Source organism: Crocuta crocuta, unplaced genomic scaffold (genome assembly GCF_008692635.1).
Source record: "Crocuta crocuta isolate KB4526 unplaced genomic scaffold, BGI_CrCroc_1.0 scaffold72, whole genome shotgun sequence".
NCBI classification, from domain to species: domain Eukaryota; kingdom Metazoa; phylum Chordata; class Mammalia; order Carnivora; family Hyaenidae; genus Crocuta; species Crocuta crocuta.
This window is the reverse complement of record NW_027529427.1, coordinates 7,847,070-7,869,092: the sequence shown is the minus strand read 5'-3', so window position 1 is coordinate 7,869,092 and position 22,023 is coordinate 7,847,070. Positions and strand designations below refer to the sequence as shown.

Here is a 22,023-nt window from a genome sequence, read left to right as displayed (position 1 = left end):
CTCACATGTTGTATTCATGAATAATACAGATGTATTCTTCCTATCTGTACACGTATCCATATAAAACTAAACAATTTCATCAAATAACAGTTTAAATGTACATTACTACATACATGCACCTCTTTGTTCTATTTTGCTGTTTAATATTTTAAACACAGCTCACAGTGTCAAAGTTAATTTCACAAACTACTAATGGACACAACCTAGTTTTAGAAACACTGTATTAGAGCTATAACACTGAACACATGCTACATGATTTCAAAGTTACAAAGCATACATATACATGAATATATTAAGGATTTTTTTAATAGTATACACATATTTTGGGGTTTTTTTTAACGGTTATTCATTTTTGAGAGAGAGAGCATAAGCAAGGGAAGGACAGAGAGAAAGGGAGACAGAAGACTGGAAGCAGGTCTACACTGAGAACAGAGAGCCAAATGCAGGGCTCAAACTCACAAACTGTGAGATCATGATCCAAGCTGAAATCAGATACTCAACCAATTGAGCCAGCCAGGTGCCCCTATAATAAGGACTTTCTGATGCTATTCACAAATACTTATGCCTTTGCTCTCTAGGTAGAGGTGCTTAAATAATTTGAAAGCTGCTCTTTTCTTTGGGAAGTGAAAGGAAAGATTAAAACCTGCCTTCTGTTCCCAGAATTCTAATGACTCCCAACGTATGCACTAGAGGTAAACCATATTTAGAGAAGCAGTACCAGCAGGGAGTTGGAATTTCTCCAAAAATATAAATGTCATAACTAAAGTACAGCTGAGGGGCGCCTGGGTGGCTCAGTTGGTTAAGCAACCAACTTCAGATCAGGTCATGATCTCACAGTTCGTAGGTTTGAGCCCCACGTTGGGTTCTGTGCTGACAACTCAGGGCCTGGAGCCGGTTTCCGATTCTGTGTCTCCCTCTCTCTCTCTGCCCCTTTCCTGCTTGCTGTCTCTCTCTCTCTCTCTCTCAAAAATAAATAAAAATTATTTTAAAAAATAAAAAAAATAAAATACAGTTGAATTCCAGAGACTAAATAATAACTACAAAAACCCATTTCCCATCTGAAACAAAATAAAGCAAATTAAGTATGATTTTAAGTGTCAGCAGAAAGGGATAATAAAATCAAATAATAACTAGCCAATTTAGGGGCGCCTGGGTGGCTTAGTCGGTTAAGCGTCCGACTTTTGCTTAGGTCATGATCTCGCGGTTTGTGGGTTCGAGCCCCGCGTCGGGCTCTGTGCTGACTGCCAGCTCAGAGCCTGGAGCCTGTTTCAGTCTGTGACTCCCTCTCTCTCTGACCCTCCCCTGCTCACGCTGTCTCTCTCTCTCTCCTAGAAATAAATAAAACATTAAAAAAAATTAAAAAAAAAAAAAAATAACTAGCCAATTTAAAAATGGGACTTCAAATTATCTTGAATGAAAACAAAAGCAAATGTGCTCAAGATTCCTTTTCAAACTCCCATCCTCTATCCAGCAATGGTCCATACTTTTTTTTTTAACATCTTCCTTCCAACCACATTCCCATAAACTTTTACTTACCATCCTTCCCCCATTAACTTACTTTTTTATGACATGAAGAAAGAACAGATGCCTCTAAAATAGGTTCCAAATTTCCTTGGTGGTTGTCATTATCACCTCTCCTTGTACCATCAAGTTGGTGCCCTTTTCTGAGCCTTACATCTGGCTCTGGAGTCCTGCTGCGCCCCAATCGGTTTTCTGCTGTCTGGTTCATGGGACAATCAAGCCTTTCTTACAAAGAGGTGTTTCTTTCTGTCCCTTCTTCGTGGGAGGATGGACTTTCTTGATAGTGAGTTGACTCTAAGGAGAGGAAAGTTATGAATTAACATATTTTAAATAAACACATTAAATGAATGCTGGAGGAAGACACAGGTTATATTATTATACACTTAAACAAAGGAATACTAAGCAATCATTAAGAAAAATAAAACAATGGGGCCCCTGGCTGGCTCAGGCGGTTGGGCGTCCAACTTCAGCTCGGGTCATGATCTCACGGTTTGAGGGTTTGAGCCCCANCCCCCGTTCATTCTCTGTCTCTCTGTCTCAGAAATAAACATTTAAAAAAAAAAGAAAAGAAAAATAAAACAATGTATATAATATCTAAGAAAGATTGCCAAAATCATTTTTTAAATGAAAAAAGCAGTACACAAGACAATGTGTATAATAGTTTCAGAAGTTATAAAAGTATAATTGTATATGTACACAGAGTAATTATTAGAAAATATTCAAAATTGTGCTTGGTACATAAGTACACAGAGAAGAACCTATGGCCTCAAGTGAGGAAAACTTTTCATTTTGTTCTGCCTGTATTTTGTTTTTTTACAATATGCCATTACTGTTTCAAATATACCATTTTACAATAAATCATTATGTTTTCAATGAAAAACATACCTAACTGCACAAAGAATATGTAAGCTGGGTCTTACATATCCAATCTCATTTAAACATCACAATGACCTGATAGGGTATATTTGTGATTCTACTTTTCAGGTAAGGAAACCAAAATTCACCATACTTTGTATGAAATAAACAGGACAAAGTCTGTGACTTTTATAGCACATATGATTGGTAATATTTTGCATAGAAATTGTTTAAATGTCTGACATTTCAATATCTGAGTTGTTTTGAATNGTGTTTGGTAATCCACAACTCAGAAAAAATAGCAAATAATAAGAAATAAGTTTTCCAGGGGAACCTGGGTGGCTCAGTAGGTTAAGCTCTTTGATTTCAGCTCAGATCATGATCTCGCGGTTTTTGAGTTTAAGCCCTGTGTCTGGCTCTGCAATGATGATACGGAGCCTGCTTGGGATTCTCTTCTGTCTCCCTTTCTCTCTGCGCGTCTCTTTGCTCACCCTCACTCTCTGGCAAAATAAATAAATAAACTTAAAAAAAAAAAAAAGATAAAGAGTTTCCCCAAAGAATCTGTAAAGGATTTGTCTTAAAATAAAAAGAAAATCCATTTCCAGAAAGGCATGGGATCAGTATGCATTCTTACGAATGCAATATTGTTGTTTTCTAAATTTACACATAAAATAAAAGAAAAATAAACAAAATAAGGCACGGTAAAAATCTTCAATCAAAAAAATTTAATTCTGGGGCACCTGGGTGGCTCAGTTGGTTAAGCATCAACTTCGGCTCAGGTCATGATTTCACGATTCATAGTTCAAGCCCCGCATCAGGCTCTGTGCTGACTGCTCAGTACCTGGAGTCTGCTTCAGACTCCCTCTCTCCCTCTCTCTGCCCCTCCCCGCTCACACTCTGCGCCTCTCTCTCTCTCTCAAAAATAAATAAACGTTAAAAATTTTTTTATTCCTGGGCGGCTCATTCGGTTAACAGTCCGACTTCGGCTCAGGTCATGATCNGGAGGGCCTGGATACCTTAAAAAGTCTTAGTCTTAGTAATAAGAATCAGTCCTAGAATTCAAATTCAACTAAAAATTAACAACTGTTTGTTTAACAAACCATGTGAGTTTGCTTCAGGATTTCTCTAAGGGCTTTCAAAGTTTCTGGAGCAAGAACAAACACAAACCTTTAAAGATCACCAAAACTTAGCATGTGTCTATCACATAAGGGCCTGAGCAAGCATATTAATAATATTGAGATTATAAACTATGCTATTCATGCCCAATTCTGAAAAAAGAAAACAATGTTAATGATTTACATTTATTTATGTACAGTTCATAAAACTATTTCACACCCACCATTTCATTTGCTTCAGGAAAGAGAAAGCTAACATTTATTGCAGATCAACAATTCAACAAAGTTAAATTCCATACGAGAATTTATGTGGTATCTCACATAATCCTAATATATAGCCCCCTGAGGTATTTTATCTCCCATTTTATAAATGTGGACACTGAAACTTGGAGATTAGTTAATTNATTCCTGGGCGGCTCATTCGGTTAACAGTCCGACTTCGGCTCAGGTCATGATCTCATGGTTTGTGAGTTTGAGCCCCACATCAAGCTCTGTGCTGACAGCTCACAGCCAAATTCTGTGTCTTCCACTCTCTCTCTCTGCCCCTCCCCTACTTGTGCTCTGTCTCTATTTCTCAAAAATAAATAAATGTAAAAAAAATTTTTTTAAATTTATTTCTATTCACATTACATATACACAAAGGAAAAAGGACTGCTAAGATATTTTAGAGTTTCTTTTTTAATTTTTTTTAATGTTTTATTTATTTCTAGGAGAGAGAGAGAGAGAGAGANTTCACAGAAAGTGCTATGCACATGAATGTTTAATGAATATTTGGTAAATAATATTTCAATGTTTTGATGTAAAAACACTTCCAGAAACCACTATCTCTAAACTAGACTGTAGTAAGTTTCCTAGGAATTCAGTTATTTCAAGTCCTTAGCCCTCTTAACTCACAGTGCAAAACTTAATTTAGACATGTAGTTATATATACTAATAAGGCCATTATCACAGCCAATCCAACTAGAAACACCNGCGGGGCTCGAACCCACGAACCGCGAGATCATGACCTAAGTGAAAGTCAGACGCTCAACCGACTAAGCCACCCAGGCGCCCCGATATTTTAGAGTTTCAACAATAAAATTATTGAAGGAAAAAGCACTTATGTCAGCCCTTAGGTTCCTAAAGATTTAACAAAACATCGTAATCCTAAAACACTCAAGAACTGTAATTTACTATACATTTTAGTTTATTTGCATTCTACCTAATGATAAAATGAATTGTTACTGGATTTAATGCTTTGAAACCAAAAGCACTGATAGTAGGAGTCTAAGGTAAAATAACAGGCAAGATAAAGGTGTCCTTTAAAAACAAAAACAAAAGGCAAAGGTATCCTTTAACACCACCATTATTTAACTCTGTCCCAGAGGCTTAGACAATTAAATGAGAGGTGAAAATGAGGGTTATAAAACTATATATGATTTACAGGTTATATGCTTCAGCTAAAAAGCCAACAGAATCAAATAGGAGAAAAAATTATAATAAAAAAAGTTAGCAAAATGATTGGGTATAAAATTAATATATGGGTATCAACTAATAGTAACCAAAAGAAAGCAGGAATGGCTATACCGATATTAGAACAAACTTTACATCAAAAAAAAAAAAAGATTTTGAGACAAAAAATGACATTATATACTAATAAAGGGTTCAAAAAAGAAGTTACAACAATTACAAACAGGCAGTTAATAATAGATTATCAAAGTATGTAAAGCAAAAGGTGATATAAAATTAAAAGGAAAAACAGACACTTCTACAATAATAGTTGGAAGTCTTCAATACACAGCTCACAATAATAGAGAGAACAAGAAGAAGTAAGGCAATAGAGGACTTAACAAAATAAACCAACTAGATCTAACAGACATATATAGAACCACTTTACTCAACAACACACATTCTTCTCAGGTGCATATGGGACATCTTCCAGGATAGACCGCATGTTAGGCTACAAATTAAATCTAATACATTAAAAACCTCACCACAATGGAATAAACTTACAAATCAATAACTTACAGAAAACTGGAAAACTGATAAAATTATACAAATTAAACAACATATTTTTAAGCAACCAGTGGATCAAAGATGAAATCACAAAAGAAATTATTTAATACTTAGAGATAAATGAAATTGGCAACATATCAAAATTTACAAGAAAGTGCAAATGGTGGTAAGGGGGAAATTTATAGCTATAAATGATTTAAAAAGCAGAGTGCTTGAGTTGGTTAATCATCTAACTTCAGCTCAGGACGTGAAATCACAGTGTGAATTCAAGCCCTAAATTGGGCTCTCTGCTGTCAAGCACAGAGCCTGCTTCAGATCCTCTCTCTCTCTCTCTCTCTCTCTCTCTCTGCCCCTCCCCTGCTCACATGCTCTTGTACTCTCTCAAAAGTAATCATTAAAAAAACAAACAAACAAACAAACAGAAAGCAAGATAGGGGTACCAGGGTGTCTCAGTTGTTGTGCAACTGGCTCTTGATTTTCGTTCAGGTCACAATCTCGAGGTTCATGGGATCCTTGCACTGGGCTCTGCACAGAACCTTAGGATTCTCTCTCTCCCTCTCTCCCTTCGCCTCCACTTGCTCGTGCTCACATGCACTCTCTCGCTCTCAAAATAAACTTTAAGGAAAAAAAAGGCAAGGCAAATCTCAAGCCAACAGCCTAACTTACAACTTAAAAGACCTAGAAAAAAAGAACTAATCCTAAAGCTGGAAGGAGGGAAATTAATAAGAATTAGAACAGGAAAAAAGGAAAACCAAAAAAGAAAAATCAATGAAATAAAAAAATGGTTCTCCAAATAGATCAACAAAATTGACAAACTTTTAGCTAGGTGTATTAAGAAAAAGTAAAGACTCAACTTACTAACATCAGAAAGGAACATGGGAATATTACTACCAATTCTACAGAAATAAAAAGGATTATAAGAGAGTGCCATGAACAACTATACACCAAAAAGACATAAACTAGATAAAATGGACAAACTCTTAAAAAACAAAACCTACCGGGGTGCCTGAGAGGCTCAGTCAGTTAAGCTTCCAACTTCAGCTCAGGTCAGGATTTCAGTTAGTGAGTTGGAGCCCCACAGTGGGTTCTGTGATGACAGCTCAGAATCTGGAGCCTGCTCTGGATTCTGTCTCCCTCTCTCTCTGTCCCTCCCCTGCTCACGCTCTGTCTCTCTCTTGCAAGAATAAAGCATTAAAAATAAATAAATAAATTAAAAAAAACAAAACCTACCAAGACTAAAATCTTGGGGAAAAAATAGAAAATCTGACCTTTTAGACTTATTACAGACTTATGTACAGAAATTGAAATTGTAATAAAAAATCTCCCAACAAAGAAAAGCCCCAGACCTAATGGCTTCATTCTTGAATTCTATGAACATTTAAAGAATAATACCAATTCTCAAACTTTTCCAAAACACTGAACACTTCCTAACTCATTCTATGAGGCCAGCATAACCTTGATTACAAAGCAAGACATAAACATCACAAGAAAACTACAGACCAATCACCCTTGTGACACTGATGCAAAAATCCTCAACAAAATATTAGCAAAAATTCAGCAGCATATTAAAGATTATCCACGATGACAACTGGACTTATTCCTGAAATGGCAAGGCTAGTTCACACCAGAAAAATCCATTAATGTAATACACCACATCAATAAAATGAAGGAAAAACACATAAGCATCACAACTGATGCAGGAAATGCATATGACAAAATTCAACACCTTTTCATGATAAAAACACTCAGTAAAACAGGAATAGAAGGAAATCTTCACAAAAGTCATATATGAAAAAACCACAGCAAATGACATACTCAATAGTGAAAGACTTAAAACTTTTCCTCTAAGATCAGAATTTTGTACTTTGTGTATCTATCCCAACATAAACTTAATAATTCTAAAAATTAACAAAAAATGAAAATAGTCCCAAGCACTAAATAAAGTGTTTTTACTACCACAATCATTAAATATAAGCACCTATAAAATTTTCCAAGTATTCAGGGGTTCCTGGGTAGCTCAGTCGGTTAGATATCTGACTTCAGCTCAGATCATGATCTCATGGTTCATGGGATTGGGCCGCGCATCAGGCTCTGTGCTAACAGCTCAGAGCCTGAAGCCTGCTTTGGATCTGTGTCTCCCTCTCTCTCTGCCCCTCCTCTGCTCATGCTCTGTCTCTCTCTCTCTCTCTCTCTCTCTCTAAAATAAACAAACATTAAAAAAATTAAAAATTTCCAAGTATTCAGAACATGAAAGAAAATTAAGCATTTCTTTCTGCATTTTTTTTCTTTTTTAGAGAGAGAAGCGCATGCACACAAGCAGGGGAGAGGGGCAGGAGAGAGAGAGAATCTCAAGCAGGCTCAACACACAGTGTAAAACCTGAAATGGGGCTCAATCCCATGACCCTGGATCACAACCTGAGCCAAAGTCAAGAGTTTGACACTCAACTGAGCCACCCGGGCCCTCCTCCTTTCCACATTTTATATAAACTGTGCTATCTGAGTCTGAAACAATTAAAAGACTGCTCATGAAATAACAACTCCAGAGGTCAAATTTTTAATGTAATAAAGAAAAGTTAAATTATTATATATATATATATATATATCACTCTTGTACATAGCATAGCCTATTCATCACATATAGCTCTCTTAAGCCAGACCTTTATATAGATAGAAATCACCAAAAATGATCAATTTTTAGTTTTAACAATTCAAAATAACACCTATCAGTAACAGTATGTGGATATCTGAGTTTCATGTTTCATAGAATTTGAGCTATTGTCTGCCAATGCCACTTGACCAATTTTGGGCTGTCATAAAATCTATTTCCACAAGCAGCATTTTTTTAATGATTCTCAAAGAGCTGTACTTTGTAAATGCCTTTACAAAATGGGCGGCACGGCACAGAGTGGAGGGATGGCCCTCGGTGGAGAGACAAAAGGAAGGGAAAGAGAGGCTATGGAAGTGTAGGACTTTATTTGGACAAGACAAAAACCACAGACCAGGGAAGGAAAAAACAGGAAGAACCAATTTCTACCTCATTCTAGTGTGGCAAGGCTTTCTCTGGACAGGGGCCACCCTGTGCACATGTCTGGGGAGGAGGGGAGTCAGCCCCAGGCTCAGGAGCCAGCTCAGAGGTGCAGTCAGAGACCACAATCCTCTCCTTTGAGTGCTGTGGGAAAAAAGGCAAATAGCCATTCCAAGGACAAAAGACTGTGCAGGTTCCTGCCAGCCAGAGGCCCTTTATCAGCTGGGCAGAGTGGTGCTACCCCAGAATCCGGATGCAGAGCAGGATCCTTTAAGACATCCAACAAACCAGCCCTGCTCACGCCCGCCCAGCACTGTGAGGAGCCAGAGGCCCTTGGTTGGCTGGCAGGGTGGAGCAGCACTTCCCCAGAACTGCAGCATGTAGAATGGGATCCTTTAAGACACTGGGGTTTGAATCCCAGCTGACTGCCTGGGAGGTGCGGGAGTCTGTGGAGACTGTGGAGCACGCTTGCCCTGCAAAGCGAGGATGACCTGAACAGACTAGTTTGGGACACCTGGTCCAGGGGGAGACTGGGGTGTCGCCATTTTTCTCCCCATCACCAACAAGGTGGGGCTTCAGGATATGGACAAGGGGCCCACAGTGGAGGTGGGACCACCTACACCAAACCACACCCCTCCAGACCTGGTAACTGCATGTCTACCTGAGCAAGTTTGACGCTGACCAGACCAAAAAGACTCTCCTCGAGACCAGCACAGCCACTGGTTCCAAGGCACCATCAGATATCAGTCCAGTGTTTTTGCATGTTCTGATTTGATTCTTGGTCAATTCTTACTTTATATTTATGTGTGTGTTCTTTCTTTCTTTCTTTTTCTTTATTTTCTTTCCTTTCTTTCTTCTTTTNTTTTTTTTTTTTTTTTTCCTTTCTTTTTTTTTTTTTTTTTTAAATTTTTCCAGGGTTACTTCCACAAACAAATCAAAGCTCAACAGGTAGAAGGCCCAAACCACCACATGTAGGAAGATAAGGCAACCAGAGCCACAACAAAAGACAACATGCAACACACTCCAAAAACACCTCCTGAAGGGCCAGGCCCTGGAGAGTGTATGACCCAATTTTAATATAATAGTGCTCACAGGTGCAGGACACATAATAAGCTATTAAAATACATAAGGGACAGAAAACTATCCAAAATGATGAAACGGAAGAATTCTCCTCAAAGAAATTCCAGGAAGAAATGTCAGCTAGAGAATTTAAGATAATAGTCATAAGATTAATAGCTGGGCTTGAAAAAAAGCAAGACAGCAGAGAATCTATTGCTGTAGAGATCAAGGAACTAAGGAATAGTCACAAGGAATTAAGAAATGCTGGAAATGAGGTGCAAAATAAGCTAGATGCAGTGATATCAAGTATGGAGGAAGCAGAGAGTGAAATAGAAGCTAAAATTATGGAAAATGATAAAGCCAAGAAAAAGAGAGATAAGAAAATACTAGACCACAAGGGGAGAATTAGAGAACTAAGTGATTCAATGAAATGTAATAATATCCATATCATAGGAATTCCAGAAGAAGAGAGAAAGGGACAGAAGGTTTACTTGAACAAATTATAGCTGAGAACTTCCCTAATTTGAAAAAGGAGGCAGACATCCACATCCAGGAGGTACAGAGAACTCCCTTCAGATTTAACAAGAATAGGTCTTCTCTAAGGCATTTCATAGTGAAACCATCAAAAGACAAAGACAAAGAGAGAATTCTGAAAACAGCCAGAGACAAAAGGGTCTTAACCTACAAGGGTAGACACATAAGGGTAATAGCAGACCTGTCCACTGAAACTTGGCAGGCCAGAAGGGAGTGGCAGGAAATATTCAATGTGGTGAACAGGAAAACTATGCAGCCAAGAATCCTTTATCCAGCAAAGCTGTCACTCAGAATAGACGGGAGAGATAAAGGCTTTCCCAGACAAAAACTGAAGGATTTCATGACAACTAAACCAACCCTACGGGGGACTCTGTGAGTGGAGTGCTGCAAAGACCACAAAGGATCAGAGACATCACCAAAAGCATGAAACCCACAGATAACACAATGACACTAAATCCTTAACTTTCAATAACTCTGAATGTAAATGAACTAAATACTCCAATCAAAAGATATACGGTATCAGAATGGTTAAAAAAAACAAAACAAAAACAAGATCCATCTATATGCTGTCTATGAGAGACTCATTTTAGACTTGAGGACAGCTTCAGATTGAAAGTGAGGGGATGGAGAATCATCTATCATGCTACTAGAAGTCAAAAGAAAGCTGGAATTGCCATATATTATCAGACAAAAAAGATTTTAAACCAAAGGCTATACCAAGAGATGAAGAAGGGCATTATATCATAATTATGGGGTCTATCCATCAAGATGAGCTAACAATTATAGACGTTTACACCCCCAACTTGAAGGGGGTATAAATCAATTAATATATAACAATTAATCATAAACATAAGCAACCAACACCACAGAAATACAATTTAGTAGAGAATACTATGAAAAATTACATGACAACAAACTGGACAACCAGGAAGAAATGGGCAAATTCCTAGATACTCAACACACTACCAAAACTCAAACAGAAATAGAAAGTTTGAACAGACCCATAACCAGCGAAGAAATTGAATCAGTTATCAAAAATCTCCCAACAAATAAAAGTCCTGGGATGGCTTCCCAGGGGAATTCTACCAGACATTTAAATCAGAGTTAATATCTATCTTCTCAAGCTGTTCCAAAACATAGAAATGGATGAGGACTGAAAGAGGTGGGGGAGAGGGGAAGGGGGATGATGGTCATGGAGAAGGGCACTTGTGGGGATGAGCGCTGGGTGTTATATGGAAACCAACTTGACAATAAACTATTTAAAAAAAAATAGAAAATGAAGGAACGCTTCCAGATTCATTCTATGAAGTCAGCATTACCTTGATTCCCAAACCAGACATAGACCCCACTAAAAAAGAGAATTACAGGCCAATATCACTAATGAACATGGAGAAAAAAATTCTGAACAAGGTACTACCAAATTGAATTCAACAGTATATTAAAAGAAATTATTCACCATGATCAAGTGGGATTCGTTCCTGGGCTGCAGGGCACATTCTATACTTGCAAATCAATCAATATGATACANAAAAAAAAAAAAATCTAACAACGGAAGTATGTAGCAAAAATCAGATCACAACTCTGACCCTCCACTAAGTTCAAATTCTTGGTATTAGAATATTTAAATTCTCAAAAAGACCATTTTAGGGGCACCTGGGTGGCTTAGTCGGTTGAGCGTCCGACTTTCGCTTAGGTCATGATCTCACAGTTTGTGGGTTCGAGCCCCGCGTCGGGCTCTGTGCTGACTGCCAGCTCAGAGCCTGGAGCCTGTTTCGGAGTCTGTGACTCCCTCTCTCTCTGACCCTCCCCTGCTTGCGCTGTCTCTCTCTCTCTCTCCTAGAAATAAATAAAAACAATTAAAAAAAAAAGAGACCATTTTAATCTATTAAAGTTCTTCTTTACCAATCATTATGTTATATATCACACCTACTTTCACCTAAGGGCTGCTCCACTTTAAAAACATTTACCTTGGAATAAAGAACTCTATCTCTAAAGAAAATCACTTAATGGCATTCATAGTCATTCCATCAAAACTGACATTTATTATTTTATAAGACTCTCCAAGGTTTTTTGTTCCAGACAGGTTATTTGTCCCAAAGGCACACTTTCTGGCAAAGTATGAATGCCCTACGAGTTTTCTAGTGCTTCTAAGCCCATCAGTTGGACACTGAATTAAACCAAGCTTATGTTTTCCCGCTTAATGATTTAAGGCTTTTACCTTTCCAAGTTATACTCTGCAACTTGCTGATGTAACAATCAATTTGCTAATACTAGAGGTTTACTTGCCTTATAGTATTACATATTATTGTTAAAGATATTCCTCCCTTATCCCAAATCCCCGTATCTAATCCATTAGCAAATGCCACAGATTTTACCTTCAAAATACCTTTCAAATTCTTTCCATTTCTTTTCCTTTCTTCTGTCACACTTCTTAGGCCAGGATATCAATACCTCTGGACCAAGAATACTTTTGATAGGGGTACTTGGATGGCTCAGTTCGTTAAGCATCCAACTCTTGATCTAGACTCAGGTCAGGATCTCAGGGTTCATGAGTTTGAGTCCCACTCTGGTCTCTGTGCTGACAGCACAGAGCCTGCTTGGGATTCTCTCTCTTCCTTTCTCTCTACCCCTTCCCCACTCATGCTCACTTTCTCTCAAAATAAATAATCTTAAAAAAATAAAATTTAATTTAAAAAATACTTTTGATAATCCCCTAATGGGTCTCCCTGTCTCTACTCTTTTTTTTTTTCTTTAATGTTTTATTTATTTCTAGGAGAGAGAGAGAGAGAGACAGCGTGAACAGGGGAGGGTCAGAGAGAGAGAGGGAGTCACAGACTGAAACACGCTCCAGGCTCCGAGCTGGCAGTCAGCACAGAGCCCGACGCGGGGCTCGAACCCACGAACCGCGAGATCATGACCTAACCGAAAGTCGGACGCTTAACCGACTAAGCCACCCAGGCGCCCCTCCCTGTCTCTACTCTTATACCTACAGTTCTCTATGAAATGGCATAGAGAGTTTAACTCATAAAGCTCGCTCATTGGTTCACTTATTCTTTTAACCCTTGTCTATACCAATCTTGATCATCATCAGGACCTGGAAAAAGACCTGATCCCTAAAGTCACCTTATCTAAAAGCTCTTACATGACCATTTTTACCTAACACAGCTTTATCCCATCCTCCATGCCAGCCACAGATAGCACTTTACACTGTTTAATTTCCTTCATAGCACTTCCCACTCTCTGAAATCATATTTTTACTTGTTTCCTTTTTTATTATCTAACTTTCCCCACTAAACCATCAGTTCCAAAAGTGCCAAACCTGGTCTGTCCTGTTCACCATATCTGTAACAGTGTCTGTCATATAGTACACCCTCAAAATTACCTAATGATTACATGAAGCTTCCATTAGAAATTCCTAGGCCTTTTGGACCAAAATTCATGTTAAACCCCTAATCTCAAGTACTTTAGAATGTGACTATATTTGACGATAGGGCCATTAAAGAGGTAATTAAATTCATAACGGTGGGTCCCTTAACCAATATCACTGGTATTCTTATAAAAAGAGGGAGGCACCAGGGATGCAGATGCATAGAGGAAAGGCCATATGAGGACACAACAAGATACAATTGATGCAGGCCAAAAGACCTCAGGAGAAACAAAACCTGCAAACACTTTGATGTTGGACCTGTAGCCTCCATAATTGTGGGAAAATAAATTTCTGTTGTTTAAGCCCCCCAGTCTGTGGTATTTTATGGAAGCCCTAGCAAACAAATACATTTATTTGCCTTTCAATAGTAGCACTTTTCTTCAGAAACAAATGAAAATTAATTACATCTCAACGTTTACCTCTAGTACTAGACACAATCATGGCCCTTTATACAGTCATTTGCCATTAATTTTTAACAATGTAATAAGCGATTTGGGGAAACAGCTTTAAGAGCATATATGATTTACTAACTAGTCAGTGCTTGATGGTGGGAATGCAAAGTAGTGCAGCCACTCTGGAAAACAGTATGGAGGTTCCTCAAAAAACTAAAAGCAGAACTGTCCTACAACCCAGCAATTGCACTACTATTTATCCAAGGGATACAGGAGTGCTGATTCGAAGGGGCACATGCACCCCAATGTTTATAGCAATCCTACTGACAATAGCCAAAGTAAGGAAAGAGACCAAATACCCACTAACTGATGAACAGATAAAGATGTGTCTTATATACATATGTGTGTGTGTATGCGCACATGCATGCACACACACTAGAATATTACTCAGCCATCAAAAAGAATGAAATCTTGCCATTTGCAACAACATGGATGGAACTAGAGTGTATTGTGCTAAGTGAAAAAAAGAGGAAGGAAAAAATACCATATGATTTCATTCATATGTGTAATTTAAGATACAAAACAGCCACTAGCAGTTACTTTATCACTAGGAAATCTCCAGGCTCCCCTAAAGAGCAATGATTAAAATAGCATCTCAATGCCTGGACTGCAAGCATGTTCATCTATTACTGTCCACAAAATTATACAAAGAGCAGAACAAAAAGCTGCTACAATCTGAGTTTATTCTATCCTGAAGAACTGTGTCTTCACTAAACCTAAAAAATCATCATTCTTCCATAAATAGTATTTCTTCTCACACCGTGAAGAAGTTGAAAAAAATTATATAAATTGACAGATTAAATGACCTGTCCTAACTATTAATCTGCTAGTAAGCACCAGAAACCAGTTATAGAAAAACATAAGACCACCAGATTCTGGTTTAATAAAGGTTTTCTAAAATACAGCAAGTGTGGGGTGCCTGGGTGGCTCAGTCAGTTTGACTTCGACTCAGGTCAAGATCTCATGGTCTGGGAGTTCAAGCCCCACATCGGGTTCTGTGCTTACAGCTTGGAGCCTGGAGCCCACTTCAGATTTCTGTGTCTCCCTCTCTCTCTACTCCTCCCCAACTCACACTCTGTTTCTCTCTGTCCCAAAAACAAGTAAACATTAAAAAAATTTTTTAATAAAATAAAATACAGCAAGTGACCCATAACGAAGTTTCTAAAACCACTTGAGACCATAATTCCATTAACTGTTTCCAGGTGCCTTCTTTCTTGGCAGTATATAACAATGACTGCAACATAGAAAGTTTTATTTTTTAACTCTTNGGGCTCTGTGCTGACAGCTCGGAGCATGGAGCCTGCTTTGGATTCTGTGTCTCCCCTCTCTCTGCCCCTCCCTCACTCATGCTGTTTCTCTGTCTCAATAATAAATAAACACTAAAATAAATTTTTTAATAAAATAAAATAAAATAAAAAATAAAAAGTTAAACATAAGAGGGGGAGCTTCAGTGGCTCAGTCCGTTAAGCGTTCGACTTTGGCTCAGGTCACGATCTCATGGTTTATGGGTTCATGCCCTGCGCCAGGCTCTGCTGACAGCTGGCTCAGGGCCTGGAGCCTGTTTCAGATTCTGTATCTCCCTCTCTCTCTCTGACCCTCCCCTGCTCATGCTGCCTCTCTCTCAGAAATAAATAAAATATTAAAAAAAAAAAAAAAGGAATCGACAGAGTGGTATCAACAAGAAGGAACAGGAGTTTTCAGCACCCATTTCCCACAGAAACAGCGATTTTGATAATTGCCCATGGACTAGATTAGCTTTGTGGGAACCCTTGAGTCCCAGAGAGGTTCCATCAGCTCTCTGGGGGAAAAATCTGCGAATAAATACACTGAAGAAATTAGGAACAGTTACAACTTCACCAATGGCATACTTTCCCTAAAGCAGCACAGATCAGTGCCAGGAAAGAATCCCTTCATCTGTGATCTCTCCCACAGGTGAAAGTGAGAATAGAGGGGCGCCTGGGTGGCTTAGTCGGTTGAGCGTCCGACTTTCGCTTAGGTCGTGATCTCGCGGTTCGTGGGTTCGAGCCCCGCGTCGGGCTCTGTGCTGACTGCCAGCTCAGAGCCTGGAGCCTGTTTCAGAGTCTGTGTCTCCCTCTCTCTCTGACCCTCCCCTGCTCATGCTGTCTCTCTCTCTCCTTGAAATAAAAATAAAAATATTAAAAAAAAAAAAAAGAAAAAGAAAGTGAGAATAGAACAAGCATCCACTTACCAGATTTATGGGATGCTGCTTAAGGGCCCCTTCACCTTCATTCTCATTCCACCCAGAACGCTGAGAGGATGAGCAGAGCAGGGAAAAGAAATAGGGCTCACAGCAACTAGGGCAGAGAATTCAGTAATGCTCCAGCAAGACGCCTACCCACAAACCTCAAAGACATACTACCTGAAGACAACCCCAAATAGGCCCCATGTGCCCCCAGCACTCCATGTGCTCTTCCCCAATGGAACCAGTTCATGCAAAGCACTGAAAATAATAGACAAAGCAATCACAAATGACTGGCTCAACTCTCCTGGATTGAAAGATGGTACACAGCCTTCAAAACTTCAGGGCATTGCCCCAGAGAAAAATAAATTGGAGCCTTTCAGCATAAACAACAAAATAGCTGTTTTTAAGGAAACTACGTGATCCACATGAGAGCACAGATAAACAACTCAATGAAATCAGGAAAAGACACAAAAACGAGAGGTTCAACAAAAAGATAGAAATCACAAAAAACAATCAAACACTAATTCTGGAGCTGAAGAATACAATAAATAAAATGAAAAGTGCAATACAAAGCTTCAAAAGTATAGTCAATCAAGCATATCAAAAAATCTCTGAGCTCGGGGCACCTGGGTGGCTCAGTCGGTTAAGCGTCCGACTTTCGCTTAGGTCATGATCTCGCGGTTCGTGGGTTCGAGCCCCGCATTGGGCTCTGTGCTGACTGCCAGCTCAGAGTCTGGAGCCTGTTTCAGTCTGTGACTCCCTCTCTCTCTGACCCTCCCCTGCTCACACTGTCTCTCTCTCTCTCCTAGAAATAAATAAAACTTCAAAAAAATAAAAATAAAAAAAAATCTCTGAGCTCAAACATGTCATTTCAAATTATTGAGTCAGAGAAGAAAAAAGGAAAACAAGTAAAAAACAATGAAGGAAACCTATAGGAATTATGGTCCACCATCAAATGACCCAAAATATCCATAGTGGGAGTCCCACAAAGAAAAGAGGGAGAGAAAAGGCAGAAGCATATTTAAAGAAACAACAGCAGAGAGGTACCTACATGACTAAGTTGGTTAAGCGTGTGTCTCTTGAATTCAGCTCAGGTCATGATCTCACAGTTTGTGGTTCAAGCCCCTGAGTTGGGCTCTGTATGGACAGTGCAGAGGCAGCTTGGGATTCTCTCTCCTCACTCTCTGTCCTTTCCCCACTTGTGCGCATGCTCGCACTCTCTCTCAAAATAAACTTTTAAAAAAATTAACGGAACAATGCCTGAAACTTCCCAAATTATGGGAAGGAAACAGACCTCTAGATGCTTGAGGCTCAGAGATCCCAAAACAAGACCAATCCTCAAATGATTACACAACAACACATTACAACCAAATCGCAAAAGTTAAAGACAAAATGAGAAGTTTGAAGTCAGAAAGAGAAAAGCAACTCATGACATACAAAGAAATCTCCAGAAGGCAATAAGCAGATTTCTCAGCAGAAACTCTGCAGGCCAAGAGAAAATGGGATGATACATTAAAAATACGAAAAGAAAACAAAAACAAAAAACCATATACACCAAGAATACCCAGCAAAATCGTCCTTCAGAAACAAGAGATAAGAGTTTCCTAAACAAAGGCTGAAGGAGTTCCTCACAATCACACCTGCCTTACAAGAAATGCTAAAAAGAGTTCTTCAAACTGAAATGAAAGGATACTAATAACAAAAAAAAGTATATGAAATTATAACATTCATTGGCAAAGGAAAGTATAGACTCAAATACAGAACATTCTAATACTGTAATGATACTGTGGGCATCACTTTTAACTCTAATATAAAAGTTAAAAAACAAAACTATTAAAAATAACTCTAGAAGCTCCTGGATGGCTCAGTTGGTTAAGTGTCCAACTCTTGATTTTGGCACAGGTCATGATCTCAGTCATGCAATTAAGCCCCAAGTCTGGCTCAAGCTCCACCATGAGCAGGGAGCCTGCTTGGGATTCTCTCTCCCTCTGCATCCCCCCACCCCTGGCCCCTGCTCACTCACACACTCTCTCCTGTTCTGTCTCAAATATTAAAATAATAATAATAATAATAACTCTAGAAGCGCCTCAGTGGTTCAGTTGGTTAAGCATCTGGCTCTTGGTTTTGGCTCGGGTCATGGTCTCAGTTCAGGGGTTCGAGCCCCACATTCAGCTTCAAGCTAGTGGCACAGAATCTGCTTGGGATTCTCTCTCTCCCTCTCTACTCTCTCCTCTCTCTAAAAATAAATCAACTTAAAAAAAAAACAACTATAGCTATAATATTTTACTAATGAATACATAATATAAAAATATGTAAATTGTGACATCAACAATATAAAATATGCCAAGGTGGGGTAAAAGTACAGAATATGTTAAATTGGGGCACCTGGGTGGCTCAAGTCAGTTAAGTGTCTGACTGGCTCAGGTCATGATCTCATAGTCCATGAGTTTGAGCCCCAAGTCAGGCTCTGTGCTGACAGCTCAGAGCCTGGAGCCTGCTTCCGTTTCTGTGTTTCCCTCTCTCTCTGCCCCTTCCCCACTCACAATCTGTCTCTCAAAAATGAATAAATGTCAAAAAAAAATTTTTTAGAGAATATGTTAAATTGTTATCAGCTTAAAATAAACTGCTATGTTTTTAGGTAAGTTTCATGGCAACCACAAAGAAAACTCTAGTAGATTAACAAAAGATAGAAAAGATTCAGGGGTGCCTGGGTGGTTTAGCAGGTTAGGCATCTGACTCTTGATCTCAGCTCAGGTCTTGATCTCAGGGTTGTGAGTTCAAGACCCATACTGGGCTCTGCAGTGGGTGTGAAACCTACGAAAGGGAGGGAGGGAGGGAGGAATCAAGAAGAAAGATTTAAAGCATATCACTATTTTAAAAAATCATTAAATCAAGAAGAAAGGAAGATTGGAACAAAGGAAATAAAGTCAGAAAACAATTAACAAAATGACAAGAGTAAGTCCTTACCTATCAATAATTGTTTAAATCTTAATGGATTCAATTCTGCAATGAAAGACCTAAGAGTATGTGAGTGAACTGAAACACAAGATCCAACAATATGTTCACTACAAGAGATTCACTTTAGCTATAAATAAGGACACATATAGGCTGAAAACAAAGACATGAAAAAAAGAGTCTATGTAAACAGTAAATGAAAGACAGCAGTACTTATTATATAAGACAAAAATAGACTTTCCAGTTAAAAACTATGACAAATGACAAAGAAGAGGGACACCTGAGTGGCTCAGTCGGTTACACTTCTGACTTTGGCTCAGGTAATGATTTCACAGTTCGTGGGTCCCTGCCCCATGCTGCTGACAGCTCAGAGCCTGGAGGCTGCTTCAGATTCTGTGTCTCCCTCACTCCCTGCCCCTCCCCAACATGTGCACACTCTCGAAAATAAAACATTAAAAAAGAAAGACAAAAAAGATCATTATGCAAATAAAGGGGTCAACTCATCAAAAGGATAATAATTGCAAATACACATGCAACCAACATCAAAGAACCTAAAAACATAAATATGAATCAAACTGCATATACAAAACATTCTCTAGGATGGATCACATGTTAGGCCTCAATATAAGTCTTAAATAATTTAAGACTAAAAATATATCTAGTAACTTTTCTAACCATAATGGTATGAAACTAGCAATCAAAATAAGGAGGGAAATGGGAACATGTGCAAAAATATGGACACTGAATGACACATTCCTCAACAGCCAATGGGTCAAAGCAAAAATCAAAAGATATATCAAAACAATGCATTGAGACAAAGATGGAAAAAATATATCAAAAACTTCTGGGAGGCAGCAAAAGAGGTTAGTTCTAAAACAGAAGGTTAAGCCAATAAATGCACACATTGAGAAAAAAGAAAAATCTCAATCTAACTTTATACCTCAAGAAACCAGGAAAACAACTAACTAGGCCAAAAGTTAGAAGGACGGAAATAAGATTAGAACAAAAATAAAACAGAGACAAGAAAAACAATTTTAAAAAAACAGTGACACCAGAGGGGCATCTGGGTGGCTCAGTCAGTTGGGCGTCTGACTCTTGATTTCTGCTGAAGTCATGATCCCAGGGTCAAGAGATCACGCTCCACATCAGGCTCCACACTCAGTGTGGAGAATCTCAGCTTGAGATTCTCTTTCTCCCTCTGCCCCTCCACCCATTAGCATGTTCACATTCCCTCTCTCTCTCTTAAAAAAAAAAAAAAATGACACTAGGACTTGGGTTGTAGTTTTTTTTTTAAGGTAAAAAAATTGACAAATCTTTCACTAGACTAACGAAGCAAAAAAAAATTATAAACGACAGGAAATACTACAGCTGATATTGAAAAAATGGAAAAGGTCAGAAAGGACTACTATAAACAATTTCACTCCAACAAACTGGATAACCTGAAAGAAATGGGTAAATTCCTAGTATCGTACAACCTACCAAGACTTAATCATGAAGAAACAAAAAATCTGAACAAACCAAAAACAAAGTAAGGAGACTGAAGCAGTAATCAAACATCTTTTTTTATTTGAGAGAGAGAGAGAGAGAGAGAGAGAGAGCATGGGTGGGGGAGAGGGGCAAAGGGAGAGAGAGAATCTTAAGCAAGTCCCGAGCTCAGCACCCCTAAACATCTTTGAACAAAAACCCACCGGGACGCCTGAGTGGCTCAGCTGGCTAAGGGTTCAACTCTTGATTTTTACTCAGGTCATGACCTCACAGTTCAGTTTGTGAGATCGAGCCCTCTGTCAGGGTCTGTTCTGACAGCATGGAGCCTCCCTAGGGTTCTCTCTTTTTCTGTCCCTCCCCTGCTTACTCTCTCTTCAAAATAAATAAACCTAAAAATGGAAGGGGGAGAGAGAGAGAGAGAGGGAGGAAGGAGGCTAGTCCACCATTTTTCTGTCCCTCCCCTGCTTACTCTCTCTTCAAAATAAATAAACCTAAAAATGGAAGGGGGAGAGAGAGAGAGAGAGGGAGGAAGGAGGCTAGTCCACCATTTTTCTGTCCCTCCCCTGCTTACTCTCTCTTCAAAATAAATAAACCTAAAAATGGAAGGGGGAGAGGGAGAGAGAGAGGGAGGAAGGAGGCAAGTCCACCACCAGAGGACTTCACTGGTAAATCCTAATCAATCATAAATAAGAATTAATGCGAATTCTTTTCAAATTCTTCCCAAAGCCGGACAACGATACTACAAGAAAAAAGAATTACAAGCCAATATCCCTGATGCAAAAATCCTCAACAAAACACTAGCAAACCTAATTCAACAGCATATTTAAACAATCATTTACTATGATCAAGTCAAATTTATCCCTGGAATTCAAGAATGGTTCAACATATGCAAATCAACAAATGTAGTATACCACATTAAGAGTCATTGTGATCATCATTCATATGATCATCTCAACAGCTACCATCTCAAAAGCTAATGACAAACATCATATGCAATGGTAAAAAGCTGAATGCTTTACCTCTAAGATCAGAACAAGACAAAGATGCCCATTCTCACCCATTCTATTCAATATGGCATTAGAAGTCCTAGCCAGAGCAACAAAAAGAAATAAAAGGCATCCAAATTCTTCACTGAGATGAAGGAATGTTCAAGGGGACAGTAATGAATTTGTTTTTGGAAATGAACTTTGAAGTAACAAATATTCCATTGATATCAGGAAGCACAAATTAAGAAAACAGAATAGGGGCACCTGGGTGGCTCAGTCGGTTAAGCGTCCAACTTTGGCTCAGGTCATCATCTCACGGTTCGTGGGGTTCGAGCCCCGTGTCAGGCTCTGTGCTGGCAGCTAGCTCAGAGCCTGGAGCCTGCTTCAGATTCTATGTCTCCCTCTCTTTCT

General features: G+C 38.8%; 1 protein-coding gene across 5 annotated transcripts in view; it reads right to left on the bottom strand.

Moving 5' to 3' along the window:
• Positions 1 to 22,023, bottom strand: part of ADIPOR2 (adiponectin receptor 2) — a 123,338-nt gene that overhangs the window by 36,487 nt on the left and 64,828 nt on the right. For 4 of the 5 annotated variants that reach the window (XM_077759240.1, XM_077759238.1, XM_077759239.1 and 1 more), the window contains exon 2: positions 1,559 to 1,815. In XM_077759240.1, the coding sequence (XP_077615366.1) occupies positions 1,559 to 1,729 (171 nt within the window). In that variant the 5' untranslated portion in view covers positions 1,730 to 1,815. Of the gene's footprint in view, positions 1 to 1,558; positions 1,816 to 6,484; positions 6,639 to 22,023 lie in introns of those variants that run through there. The other variant, XM_077759237.1, reaches the window with a different exon arrangement.